The following is a 12,376-nucleotide window of genomic DNA, read 5'->3' on the forward strand; positions in this document are numbered from 1 at the left end:
GGGGACAAAAAGCATTCTACTTTAGGTATTGGGAGGGGGATAGTAGTCTTAAAAGTCATGTTATTCTGGATGTGTTCAGCTCATCCCTCTATCCTCTCCTCACCTTTCATTCTAGCAAGTTCCTCCCAATAGATCCCTCTTGCCTTCTGCCTCTGACTGACTTTGACACAGAAGAGTAACCAGGGGAGATCTGAGTGTGAATGAATACCTGGTCAAGGTTGGTTGTACCCCTGTCAGGTGACTGTCCTGACCTCTGAGCTCAGGTGACTACTGTCTGCCCCTTACCCCTCCAAGCCTTGGTTTCCTGCTGTTATTAGACCTGTGAGGAGTATGGCGGGCAGGGCTAGGCGGCCACAGCAGCTTCTCTGCCCTTCTTTGCAGACTTGGAGTCACTCTGGTCAGTTATTTGCCAGTGATCTCCACTGTGCTGTCTATTTTCCTCCCAAGCTCTGACTGATAAACACACTGATAAATACGTAAGTAAAGTCCTTTACGGAGTCAGCTACAATGATGCCCTAGACACACATAGATCAATTGGAATTCGTCCAGATAAAATTTGACACTTGAGATTTTCTTCAAATCCCCATTAAAGCCCAGGAGACCCAGTTTGGTTTGCTCCTGGGGCAGAAACACATCAGCTGGTCTCACAGCATTAACTTGGAATAAGCAGGATAGTTCCTGGGGACATTTTAGGTAGTCTACAACAGCATCTTTGAGATTCTTAGAATCAGTCGCCTCGATAAAGCCTCTGTCTCTCTTGAGTAACATTGCAGCTCTGTGAGCCTGATGCATCCCTCCACACAGTGTGTAAGTTCTGGTTATCCACTCTGAGTGCCTTGATTCCTAGCACAAGCTCATTCAACTAGCTTATTTTAGAGTGTGCTTTTCATTATAGTCTCTGCTACTATGTATTGTAGGCCATCACTAAAAGTGATCAGCCTTAAACTCTGTGAAGGTTAGAGAGTGTGTTTGGATTTTCATTTTCCCTTAATTTTCTTGTGGATTCATGCATTTGCTTGCTTCCTTGGCTTTGCTTCTAATTACCATAATGTTTCACTTCTCGGCCCCCTGACCTCTGTTCTGATGTTCAGTAACTCTATAGTAAGTGAACAAATCAGAGAGCAGTGTTGCCTTTAGCCGCGTGCTTACCTGTTTCGTGTTAGCCCCATCCATGCGACTGTATTTGAAGATTCGCCCCTGTCAGCTCACTTCCTGGTGATCCAGGAAAAGAAGTAAGCTGTGTTGATTCACTGTAAAGTTTTAGGCATTTTCTTTTCTCTCTACATTTTTTTTTTACTCACTTATTTTAATGCCCCTGAAATGAAACAGGCCCTGGGTTGCTTAGTTTATCTTGGTAAGTCAGCATAGTCTCCATGGCATTGTCACATGCACAGAGGACCCAGAGTGGGACACGGATGTCCCTTTCATGCCAGCTTTCCTGTGCGTGTCCCCTGCATCTGCCTCACAACCATCAGTTCTCACTGTCTCTTTTTCCTGTTGCCTAAGTGGAGGTTTACTTCACTGTCATAGGAGGCGATGAGGTGTTCCATGCTGGAGGGGAAGCTTTCTGCTGGTGGAGAGATCCTTCCACTGTGGACTGATTGTGCTGAGCTGGTTGAAGTCTTTCAAGCCACGCCAGTAGCACCAGAGCTTGAAGGTTGAAAGAGAGAAATCCTAGAGGGATGGGACCCCTCACTTCTATCATTGAAGGCAGAGGGAATCCTATCTTCTGTCTGATGGTGTGAATACTTTTGGGTGGATTATCATATCTTATTTGAATCTTAGAACAATGTCCCCATTTTGGTTTTCATTAAACAGAGCGAAACATTTTCTCTACTACCATATTATCAGTGTAATTTTTTCCCCTTTCTTGTGTACATCACTGCTTCTGCCTAACCCAGCTAACAGGGGGCCATTGCTAAGCAACATCTTGCATTCTTTGCTCAAACTACATTATTGCCTTTGATCTTTTCAGTGATCAGAGCATTCTGTTACCGAACTGTTTTCATGCCCTGGAGCCCTTCTTAATATCCTAAATGATGAAGCATGGCTGGCATCCGAAACTTGCCTTTTCATAGCTTTACATACACTGCATGTAATATGATGAAATATATACAACACATATCACTTTTCCTATCTAAGCAGTCTTTGGATATGGAATTTGCATAAGAGCTGCCTTCTCTGAGGGACTAAAAAGGAAGCATATACAAATAACATCTCTCCATCAAAAGCTGAGAACAAAGGGCAGGTGGAAAGCAGAAACCAATCTCTCATTCAGTAGGAACTACAGTGCTGTGATGCCATTTTACAACTGTCTTTGGCTTTCAAATCATCTGGATCTATTGGGTAGAGTCCTGAAGTAATTACCTATCACCTGCTGATTTGAGTATCATGGTAAACAGTGTGTCTGTACTACAAATAGGACCTAATCCTGTGCTTCCTCCTCTGCTTATACAGTTAATTTGGTTGGTTGATAGTCCCACTTGCATAGCTAAGTAGATTTCACTATGACAGTTGATTCCTATCTGCATCTCACCAAGTTCACTTTCATGATTCTTAATTTCTTAATCATTGATGCACACATCTAATTATAGAAGCAACCGTAAATTATACCCTATAAATACAGGAGTTAAAAAATAAGAGCAAAAGACTCTTGGAAGCTCATTGGCACTCATCAGTCTTCAGTTCCCATTTGCCAAACCTTAGGATCAGAACATTTTCTATCTAAAACTAGAGCTACAAGACTGTATGCACACTAAGGTATGCGCTGTATTCATGGAGCGTGACTTAATGAGAAGTTATTAGAATAATTACTTCTCTATCACAATGACCAATATAGTTTTCCCTTTAAGTTCAGATGATAGCTCACTTATACATTGTGAGACAGAGATGTCAGTGATACAAGCCTGTGCCGTGTGTGTATGTGTATGTGTGTAAAATGATAAAAATTCTCACGTGAATGTACAAGTGTTTTTTTTCACATTTCTCCATATGAGGCATTTTCATTCTTTGTTTATGGTAAAGGAAATGAAAATGTTCAATAATAATCCAACAGTTGTTTTTAGTCTTTATTAATACTAAAAGTTAGAAACTTCTTATGCTATCTCATCATCTCAATTTTAACTTCTAAATAAACATGACATTTATTTGAGGCTTGCTGTATGAATGATCTTATCTCACTTAACCATCAAGTCACAGACATTTATAAACTGATGAGAGGGAAAGTATCAAGATGGTTTTGGAAGATTTTCCTAAAGCAGTGGTTCTTGACATTCCTTAGGCCTGTGCCTGAGAAAGGGATTTGGGCATTGCAGTAGCATGGAGATGACCCAGTGAGTTAGGCCGTGTAAAAATGTGTGTGTAAAAATGAATCATCTCAGTGTTCTGCCGTGCTCCTCAGGACATGCTGTACTGGCACGGGAAGCCACACTGGAACTGAGTGAATGTGCAGCTCTTTCCCCCACCTCAAACTGGTGCTGAGTCTCAGCAGCTGAAACTAAAAGGCTAAAACTGGCACTTTCTTTGTACATTTTCTCAACAAGGAGTCAAAATTATAAAGCAGAATTTGCCAAAACTCGGAAGAACAGCAATGCAGTGTCTGAGATTTCTTTCCTCCTTCCCAGGCATTATTCTTTAATGCCACTTTACTTTGCCATTTGGTAAGCTGCTCATTATTGTATTTGCTCATTATTGTATTCTAATTGAAACACCACATAGACCTGTGTTTGCCTTGAACTTTCCAGAGTGAACTAAATCAGACTGTCTTATGAAAATCTGCAAGCGCTCTGAAAAGGAAATACAGCCCTTTGTCTGTTATACTTGTCTTTGAAGAAATGCTGCAGCTCTGTGCCTGTAAGACTTTAGAAGTAGGAGTGGAAATGATTGTAGATGGGGCACCTGTGCCAAGAAGTGAGCAACATACTATAGGCCACCAAAAGAGTTTGCAAATGTTAAGAAATGTAAAGGAAATCAAGTCTGCTTCATTGCAGTTACAACATGCACCACTTTCCAGTCACTGGGTAGCCCAAAAACAGCTATAAATTATGCTGCATAAATTCAAGATAGGCTTGATCTCATTGCAACTTTATTATATGTTAATTTAAACAACTAAATGCACTTAATTTTATTTTTCAATAGTTAAATTTTTTAAAGTAATAACAGAAGCTGCAGAAATGTCCCAGCAATTAAGAGCACTTGCTCTTTGCAGAATATCCAAATTTGGTCCCATAGCAGCTCCCAAATTTCTGAAGCCTCGTCCTTTTCTGGGCTCCACAGGCACGAGGCACACATTTGATGCACTTAGATACATGCAAGCCAGACTCTGATTTGCATAGAACCAGATAAATCTTTTTCTGATTAATGACGGTGAGTTGGTGTAGCATTTGTCCTTGTTTCATTTGCTGTCCCTGTGATAAAATGCCTGACAACAGCAGCCTCAGGGAGGAAAGGTTGGGGCTCTTAGTCCAGGTCACCAAGCTCACTGTGGGAAGTCCTCAGAGCAGAGAGCACTGAGTCAGTGCAGGAGCTAGTGCTCTGCTTGCTCTCTCCTTGTGCTCAGTCTGGCCCAGCCCATGGCGGGTCTTCCACCTCAGTGAACCCAAATCAGAAAAGCCCTCACACGTGAGCCAACAGGTCAGCCTAACCTTTGACAGTTCCTCACTGAGACCCCCTTCCTCAGGGACGTAGATGTGTCAGGTTGACAGTTGACACTAAGCATCATAGTTTTGAACTGAAATCCAGTTTAGTAATGAGTTTTAGTACTGAGTGTACCATCATATATTATCAAACTAAAATAGTCTTTATTATTTTAACATTTGAAAAAATTCTAAAATTTTTCTTATAAATACCTCATTTGCAAGATAAGAGAAAGCTGATAGTTACTGCCTGCCCACTTACTTTCACATTTAAACGTGAACAACCAAAGGATTAGCTAGGTCAAGGCTGCTGTCTTCATATGATAAATATATACATAGTTATTGCTGATCGGAAATTTTCAAATCTGCCTGGACCCACATGGATTGTGGCTTGTCTATTCCTTTAATTTATGTGTGTGTTTATACATATATGCTTATATATGAATTCCTCTGGTCCCAAGGTACTTACAATTATAGCTTCATCATTTTGTTGAACACTTAACTATGTTTGACTTATTCTTTTTCTATTCTGAAAAGAAGAATAAGAATAAAACTCTAAAAATTTAGGCATATCCTTCATCAATTTAGATCATTTGTTTGTTTGTTTCAAAAGTCTAAGAGCAGAAGACCAATGAAGAAAAAGCAATCTTGTGATGAGAAATTAAGTCAGTTATTCTGTTTGTAGTATAACTTTGTTTAGCAGCAAATATCCTTTTCAGACCCTTTCTCCTCAGTGCGCAGACTGTGTCTGTGAGCACCACTAGCTTGGATGTTTTGAGACACTTGTTTTTCTTTAGCCAGATGCTCTTTCTACTTGAAATAGACTCAGCTCCTCTAAAACTGTCATTAGCTGAAAACGGATGTCACACAGTCCACTGAGCACACTGGCTTCACCACACAGGCCTGATGCAGGCAGAGCTGTAGTATTGACTGTCCCCCTAAGACGAAGGTGGTGACTGAGAGCTACAGACGACTGTGACTGCTCAGCAAGCTACGTACTGCAAGCCTGCGCTAAGATCAAAACTCAAGTTCAATTTCTGCTGGCTGTGTAGTGCTTTCATACCTGTGCAGAGTTGCACAATCATAAACCAAACACTGTAAGTCAGGTCACGTGAATATTTTTGTGGGTATAGCCTCTTCCTACGCAAAGCAAAGTGTGCCTAGTAATAGCAGTTTCCACTGTTGTAACAAATAATCTTGAAGACACACAAATCTGGCTGGATGTCACATTTTAATTACTTAGAGTCATTGTTTGGTTGGTTGGTTGGTTGGTTGGTTTTTTGTTTTGTTTGTTTGTTTTTTTCTGTGTAGTTTTGGTGCCTGTCCTGGATCTCCCTCTGTAGACCAGGCTGGCCTTGAACTCACAGAGATCTGCCTGCCTCAGCCTCCCGAGTGCTGGGATTAAAGGCGTGCGCCACCACTGCCCAGCTACTTAAAGTCACAGTCTTATCTGTGGCACTTCTCTCCTAGATTTGTCCTAAGGACTAAGTGATGTAATACACAGACTCCATGAAGAGTAGGACAGTTAAATGGAGAGCCAGCTTCTGACTTACATGGGAATGTATATGGAACCTCTCTCCGGGGGTTGGAGAGATGTCTAGCAGTTAAGAGCTCTGCTCTTCCAGAGGATGGGAGTTGTGCACATGTGGAGGCCAGAGAATGACTTGCTGAAGTCAGTTCTCTTCTTTCCTCCTGTGGGGCCCTGGGAGTCAAACTCACGTTGTCATGTTTGGCCGCAAGTGCCCTTAGCCACGGAGTCATCTTGCCAGCCCTATCTAAACACACCTGCAGACATACACATCTTTAAATATTTATTTCCCAAGGACCCTTTCTTCAAAAACTTAACAGGTGTTTTTCAGCCATAACTAACCACAAGAGAGAGAAGAACATTGTGATTTGTGTTTGTTTGAGTTAACTGTCTGCTTATGAAAGGATCCCTATTCTTTTAAGGAACATACAGTCTAGAGTCCTGAGAACCTGTCCATCTCAGTATCTGCTAAAATCACAGATTACCGAAAAATATAAAATGCCAGAAAAGCATGAGTTACATACTCAAGGGGAAAAGTCAATAAAGATGGCCTCTTAAATATAATAGACACTGAACTTAGTGGACAAGGATTTTAAGACAGCCATTATTATGTCTGTGCTCAGAAAGTAAAAGTGAATCTTTCCAGGAATGTGTCCTCTCCAGATAAGGGGGTGAAGTTCGAGAGAGCAGAGGTGAAAATAAACTCTTACATGAGGTCCCAGCAGTGCTGCAGAGGGAGGGGAGTGCAGGGCCACCCGGGTCTTACATGAGGTCCTAGCAGGTTCACAGAATAGTAGTAAACCAGGGAAAGAAAGGGGGCAAGGTAATTATTAACATCAAGGACAACCAAGAAAATCAATTCTAAAGAGAAATTTGATTATCTGCCTAAGTGAGTACCAGCTTTACATTCAACAGAAGGGCAGCATATGAAGGAGAGGAAGATGGTGGTTAATTCAGAGCCTCGGAGATCACTAAATCATCAGCCTTAGAGTAAGGCCGTCTATACTAGTTAAACTGAAAATAAAGTATTGTAAACTTATCCCAGTAGATTCAATTTCTTTCTAACGAGAGCAAGAGTTGGAAGTGGTTGCTAGTAGAAACGCTTTGAATGTTGGAAGCGATATGGGGACTCACTCCAGTCAGTAGGAAACCTAGACTGCATTTGACTTTTTCTGTCATAAACTTTTTAGAAAGAATTTTAACTAGAATTTAATATTTATACCTGACACAGTTCCAGTATATAATAACTATACTACTAGGAAGATGGCTGTAGCTGGTAAATCCATGACCCATAATCATTTGGAGACACTGAAATGTAGACACTAGTCAATAAAAATCCCCAAAGGCCTGACTTCAGATAAACACTGGAGTAGAAAGCACGTTCCCAGGCCTGAGCAGGTCAGGGAAGCACACTCAGACACTACTGAAGATTTCTCAAGGGGAGAAAAACCCCCCATGTTAGTGTCATTGGCAATAGTGAGAAGTCAAAATGTTAATGTATAGGATGAAAGATTAAACTAGATGTGGCATATCCCAGTAATCCCCAAACCCAGGAAACTGAGGCAGGAGGATCAAGTTCAAAATCAGCTTTGCCTACAAAGTAGGATGCTGGAGCAGCCAGTGATGCACAGAGAACCTATCTTAAACAAATCAACAACACACTTGAGATGGCATGTGTGTGATACATTGTACCCTTTAATAGGGTCAGCCTCCCAATAAAGTATTCTGAACTATTTAAAATATAAACATAGTTTTAATGTTAGGTGGATTTTCTCAACTTTGCAATAGTTGTAACGAGGTACCCCCACCCTTTGCTGAACGAAAGTCCTAATCCGAAGAGACTGAAGCGCCTTGACTGGACTATTGTCATGGTCAAATTGTCTTTCTGAAAAATGTTTTACTAAGTTCCTGAGTACCAATTTTACCAAGTTAAGAAAAGTCAATTGATTATTAAACTAGCCATTAGGTTTAAAGTATTGGTCTATGGCACAATTTCTAGCATATTTTATACTATTAAATATTCTTTGTAAAAATGAAAAATGTAGTCTTATTTCATAGTAATTACTGCTAGACAAATTTAACTTCCATTTATTTTTGCAAACTAAAAGTCCAGATTATTTAGTAAGAGAAGAGGATCATGGGCCAGTGAGATGGCTCAGCATGTGAAGGGCCTCGTGCCCAAGACTGACATTGAGTTTGGTCTCTGGAACACATGTGGTAGAAGGAGGGAACCAGCTCCTGCATGTTATCTTCTGACTTGTGCATGTATGCCCACACTCATACACACACATCCTACATGAATAAATAAATGTAAAACATTACCTTTTATTCCTGTTAACACCCATTTATTCATATATACATGTACATGCTGCTGGCCAGTAACTATATATCAGAGAGAAAGAACATGCTGCTTTTATCTTTTGAGTTTGGGTCACCTGGCTTTTATACCAGAAAAGAGACCAAGAGAAGGTAAATAAACAAGTAGGTGGTAAGGAAGACGAGGGTGGGCACAAGGGCATGTGGAACATAAAAGAGGAAAGAGACTTGGGTGTGGAGAAGTTATAACGGGAACTTACAAGTAGCAGAGAGATGGGGAAGAGAAACACTGAAACCTGTTCCAAAATGCACAACGATATCTAATCCCTTATATGTAAAATTTAAAGATAAAAATACATTGAAAAAATTTAGAAAGAGTATACAATTATCTTTCTTTCACACTGAAACATTAGGAACATTCCTGATGCGAGTCCCCTCATGTTCATGTGGACGCAGTGATCATGAGCTGTGCACCTATGCATCTGAAGTGCCAAGGTGCCAACTTGTACTTCAGACTATTAACAAAGAGTGGCTTTTACTTGTGCTGGTAGACATAGAAATTTTAGGAGAGTAAGCCCATGGTAATACATGTGTTCATATGGGTTACTTTAACTAGTTACTAAATTCCTCTCCTTCTTTTCTAGAGAAGAGGTAAGCATTTAAGGGGAGGTAATTCTGGAGCCCAGAATACATCAGTCCTCAGCAGGTCCAGAACATAGTAACTGGACAGAGCCAGAGGCACTGGGAATGCTCATAGTGTGTGTGTGGTGGGGTAGACAATGTTCCTTTAGATGGGGGAAGTTAGAAAAGCCCTTGGTGAGCTGTGTGTGGTAGTGGCCCGTCCTTAATCCTAGCACTCAGGAGGCAGAAGCAAAAGGACTTCTGAGTTCAGAGCCAGCCTAGACTACAGAGCAAGCCAGCCAGGCTACATAATGAAACCATATCTTTAAAAAAAATATATATATAAAATATATATATATATATATATATATATATATATATATATATATTTTAAAGTTTATATATATGTGTGTGTGTGTATATATATATATATATGTTTTGGCTTATAACAAATAGTTTTGAAAAATGATACAAAATGGGTACAAAATGTTCAGCTCTTCTGTCTGATGTAATTTTATTACATTTCTGGTTATTGCGTTTGCAGTCTGACATTTTGAGAGTATTATAGAGAGCATTGTGTATAGATATAAATAAACCATTAATTTACTGGGGAACCTTTTAGAGACATATTTCACCTGTTCCTTTGATGGCATGAAGGTCATTCCTGATGTCTGTAGAGTTTTTGATGTAGACACCACTTCTTCATCTAAGAAAATAAAAATATATTTATCTGCTGTCTTCTGGTTCTCTCTGTATGTGTCCAGAAAAACAGATATGTATCTCATATTCTCCACACTGACTGAATGCATCTAAGGCTGTGATGGAAATATTTTAATTTGAAAAATTGATGTGTAAACATTTCCCTGACATTCTAACAGTTTTCAGGGAGAAAGTGTACTCATGGTCAAAACTGTTAAGTTTCTTTCAGGGGAGATATATCATCTTTTCAGCCCCCTCCTAAGGTTTCTTCTTAAATGGTTCACAGTTAAATTTAAATTTCTATATTTAGATAGGATTCTGTTTATATACCAACTACCAGTATCCAGGAAATCCAGTGGGAAAGCCGACACAGGAGGAGTTGAGAGTCCTTTCTATAGTCTGCTCATTCAGAGAAGGTTTGAAGCTTATTTAGTTAGCAGAATGGTTTAAACATTCAAACAGAGGTCCTTCGGCACAAATGCACCATTTAATTTCCAATAGTGAAGATGGCAGTGTGACACTTACAGAGAAGCTCTCAGGAGTGTGTGTTGTTGCTTTACTCCATCAAAGAAAGGCATGTGGTGGGGTGGGAGAGCAGCTTTCATATGTAAATATGTTTATAATACTTAAGATGGGGGGAGTTGGGTTTGTGCAATCAGCACGGTTGGATCAAATTTGGAAGAATCTACAGGCGCATTTTTCTCACATGTGCTCCAGCGTCTTGATTTTTGTCAGATGGACCTATTTTATGTTCCTTCCAACTAATCAAAATAAGAAACGGAGTTTGCCTTTGCCAAAAACTAGAACTATCATTTTTCACATTCTTTTATTTTCCAGGTCATTTTCAAGTAAGATTATGTTTCTAGGGCTTCTGAATTCCTGAAAACTCTCGGCTTTGCAGCTCTGAAAGCCCAGATGGACATTCAGGGGATCTGGCTTTCAGGCGGTGTGTTTGCCCTGTGCATCCCAGATACAGTTCACTTTTGTGTGTGTGTAATTAGTGTGGAAAGAAATTAATGCCGTCCAGTATTATGATTTATGGACTGAATCCTTTAGCCACTGAAGACTTGCCAAAGTGAAAAGTCTTTTTTTTCCCTTTGGATATTAGAAACAGCTTCTGTTTTTGTTGATCTTGAAAGTCCTGAATGGGGCTATTTCACATCATACCAGCATGGGAGCTCGGATTAATAATACACTTATTCAACTAGTGATACTGAGCGAGACCATTGCACACATGGAGAGGAAGGATAAGATTTCATAAAATTATTTTCAGGTGCATTAATGTATTTCTGGAAGCTGCATATGATTTTTCTTTTGCATGAAAGAGATCAAGGATTTCTGTTTATTGTATCTATTACAGGTGGACTCACAAGCTAATTTAATTGCGTTTTTAGCTATCTTAAAGCCCAGCGAGTTTTGCTTTAAAAAGCAATAACGTGATTGCTGGATTATTCCCTGGGGTCTTTATTGTAGTAGATTTATCTGTCTTGAGACATTGTGATTATACTGTGTGTAATTTATATTTCTAAGACAATTTCCTGCATTTCCTTTGTTGTAGTTACAGCAAGCTGCAGAAGTCTCTCAGCTGCGGGGAGCAAGGGTGATCTCTGCTGAAGATCTTCTGTTCTTGATGAGAAAAGATAAGGTACTATAGAACAATTCCATTGTGTGCTTAACTGAACTTACGTAAGGAAAGATGGCACCTTGGCACTTCAGATGCATAGGTGCACAGCTCATGATCACTAATCCCTTATATGTTGAGCTTTCCCGAGTTAGACAACAAAATGCATGTCCTACCGAGGTCGTTTGCTTTGTGCACGAGCACACCTCTGGTGACAAGGCTGCAGCACAGTTCACCCTTCCTCCTCCTATACCTGTGAAGACAAGTTTCACTGCCAGCTCGTGTCCCCTGGGTACCAGCTGAGCTCTGTTCCTGTGAATGGGCTCTCTCTGAGTAGCGCATTTCTTTTTCCTCTCAGTTTGTACCTTAATACTCATAGAGTTCAGACTTTCACAGCATCGCTTTTAACTGGAAATACAAAGTTTATTCTCTGTACTGACTTATAAAAATGAGCAAATTAGTGCAAGTAGCTTAAAAACTACTATCATTTCAATTTTTTAATAAAAACTCCAAACTCTGGATGTTAAGACATTAAAGCTGATATTTGTATGTCTATTTATGTTATAATTTTACTTAAGAAGCTAGTTGAATAAATTCTATGCTCCTTTACCAGTCTTAATAACCAGCCGTTTATTAATATAAAGAATTTGTAAAGAAAAAGAAATGCATTCAATATCAAAAAGCTTAGAGTCTACTTGAGGCAGTCTGTGTGATATGCTTGAAGCATAAGACTTGGAGAATTTCATAGGTTGGATGACTAGATGGGAAAGAGGGTTGGTGTGGGAAGGTTATGACAGATTGTGACTGAGGCCTTCCAGGGCACAGACCAAAGGCGGGGAACCTGACAGGATGTCTAGTTACTATGGTGGCTCCAAGCATGTCTATGAAGACAGTGGGGAGGAGAGATGGTAGGAATTGCCAGTTTGTTTTGTACTGGGAGGGTCCTTAAGGAGGAGC

The 12,376-nt window shown here is 40.0% G+C and overlaps 1 protein-coding gene across 3 annotated transcripts in view; it reads left to right on the forward strand.

Annotated features, from left to right (window-relative positions):
* Nucleotides 1-12,376, forward strand: part of Supt3h (SPT3 homolog, SAGA and STAGA complex component) — a 356,981-nt gene that overhangs the window by 222,072 nt on the left and 122,533 nt on the right. For all 3 annotated transcript variants that reach the window (XM_059243989.1, XM_059243991.1, XM_059243990.1), the window contains one exon: nucleotides 11,357-11,443. In XM_059243989.1, the coding sequence (XP_059099972.1) occupies nucleotides 11,357-11,443 (87 nt within the window). The remainder of the gene's footprint in view (nucleotides 1-11,356; nucleotides 11,444-12,376) is intronic.

Source organism: Peromyscus eremicus, chromosome 16_21, assembly GCF_949786415.1.
Source record: "Peromyscus eremicus chromosome 16_21, PerEre_H2_v1, whole genome shotgun sequence".
Taxonomy (NCBI): domain Eukaryota; kingdom Metazoa; phylum Chordata; class Mammalia; order Rodentia; family Cricetidae; genus Peromyscus; species Peromyscus eremicus.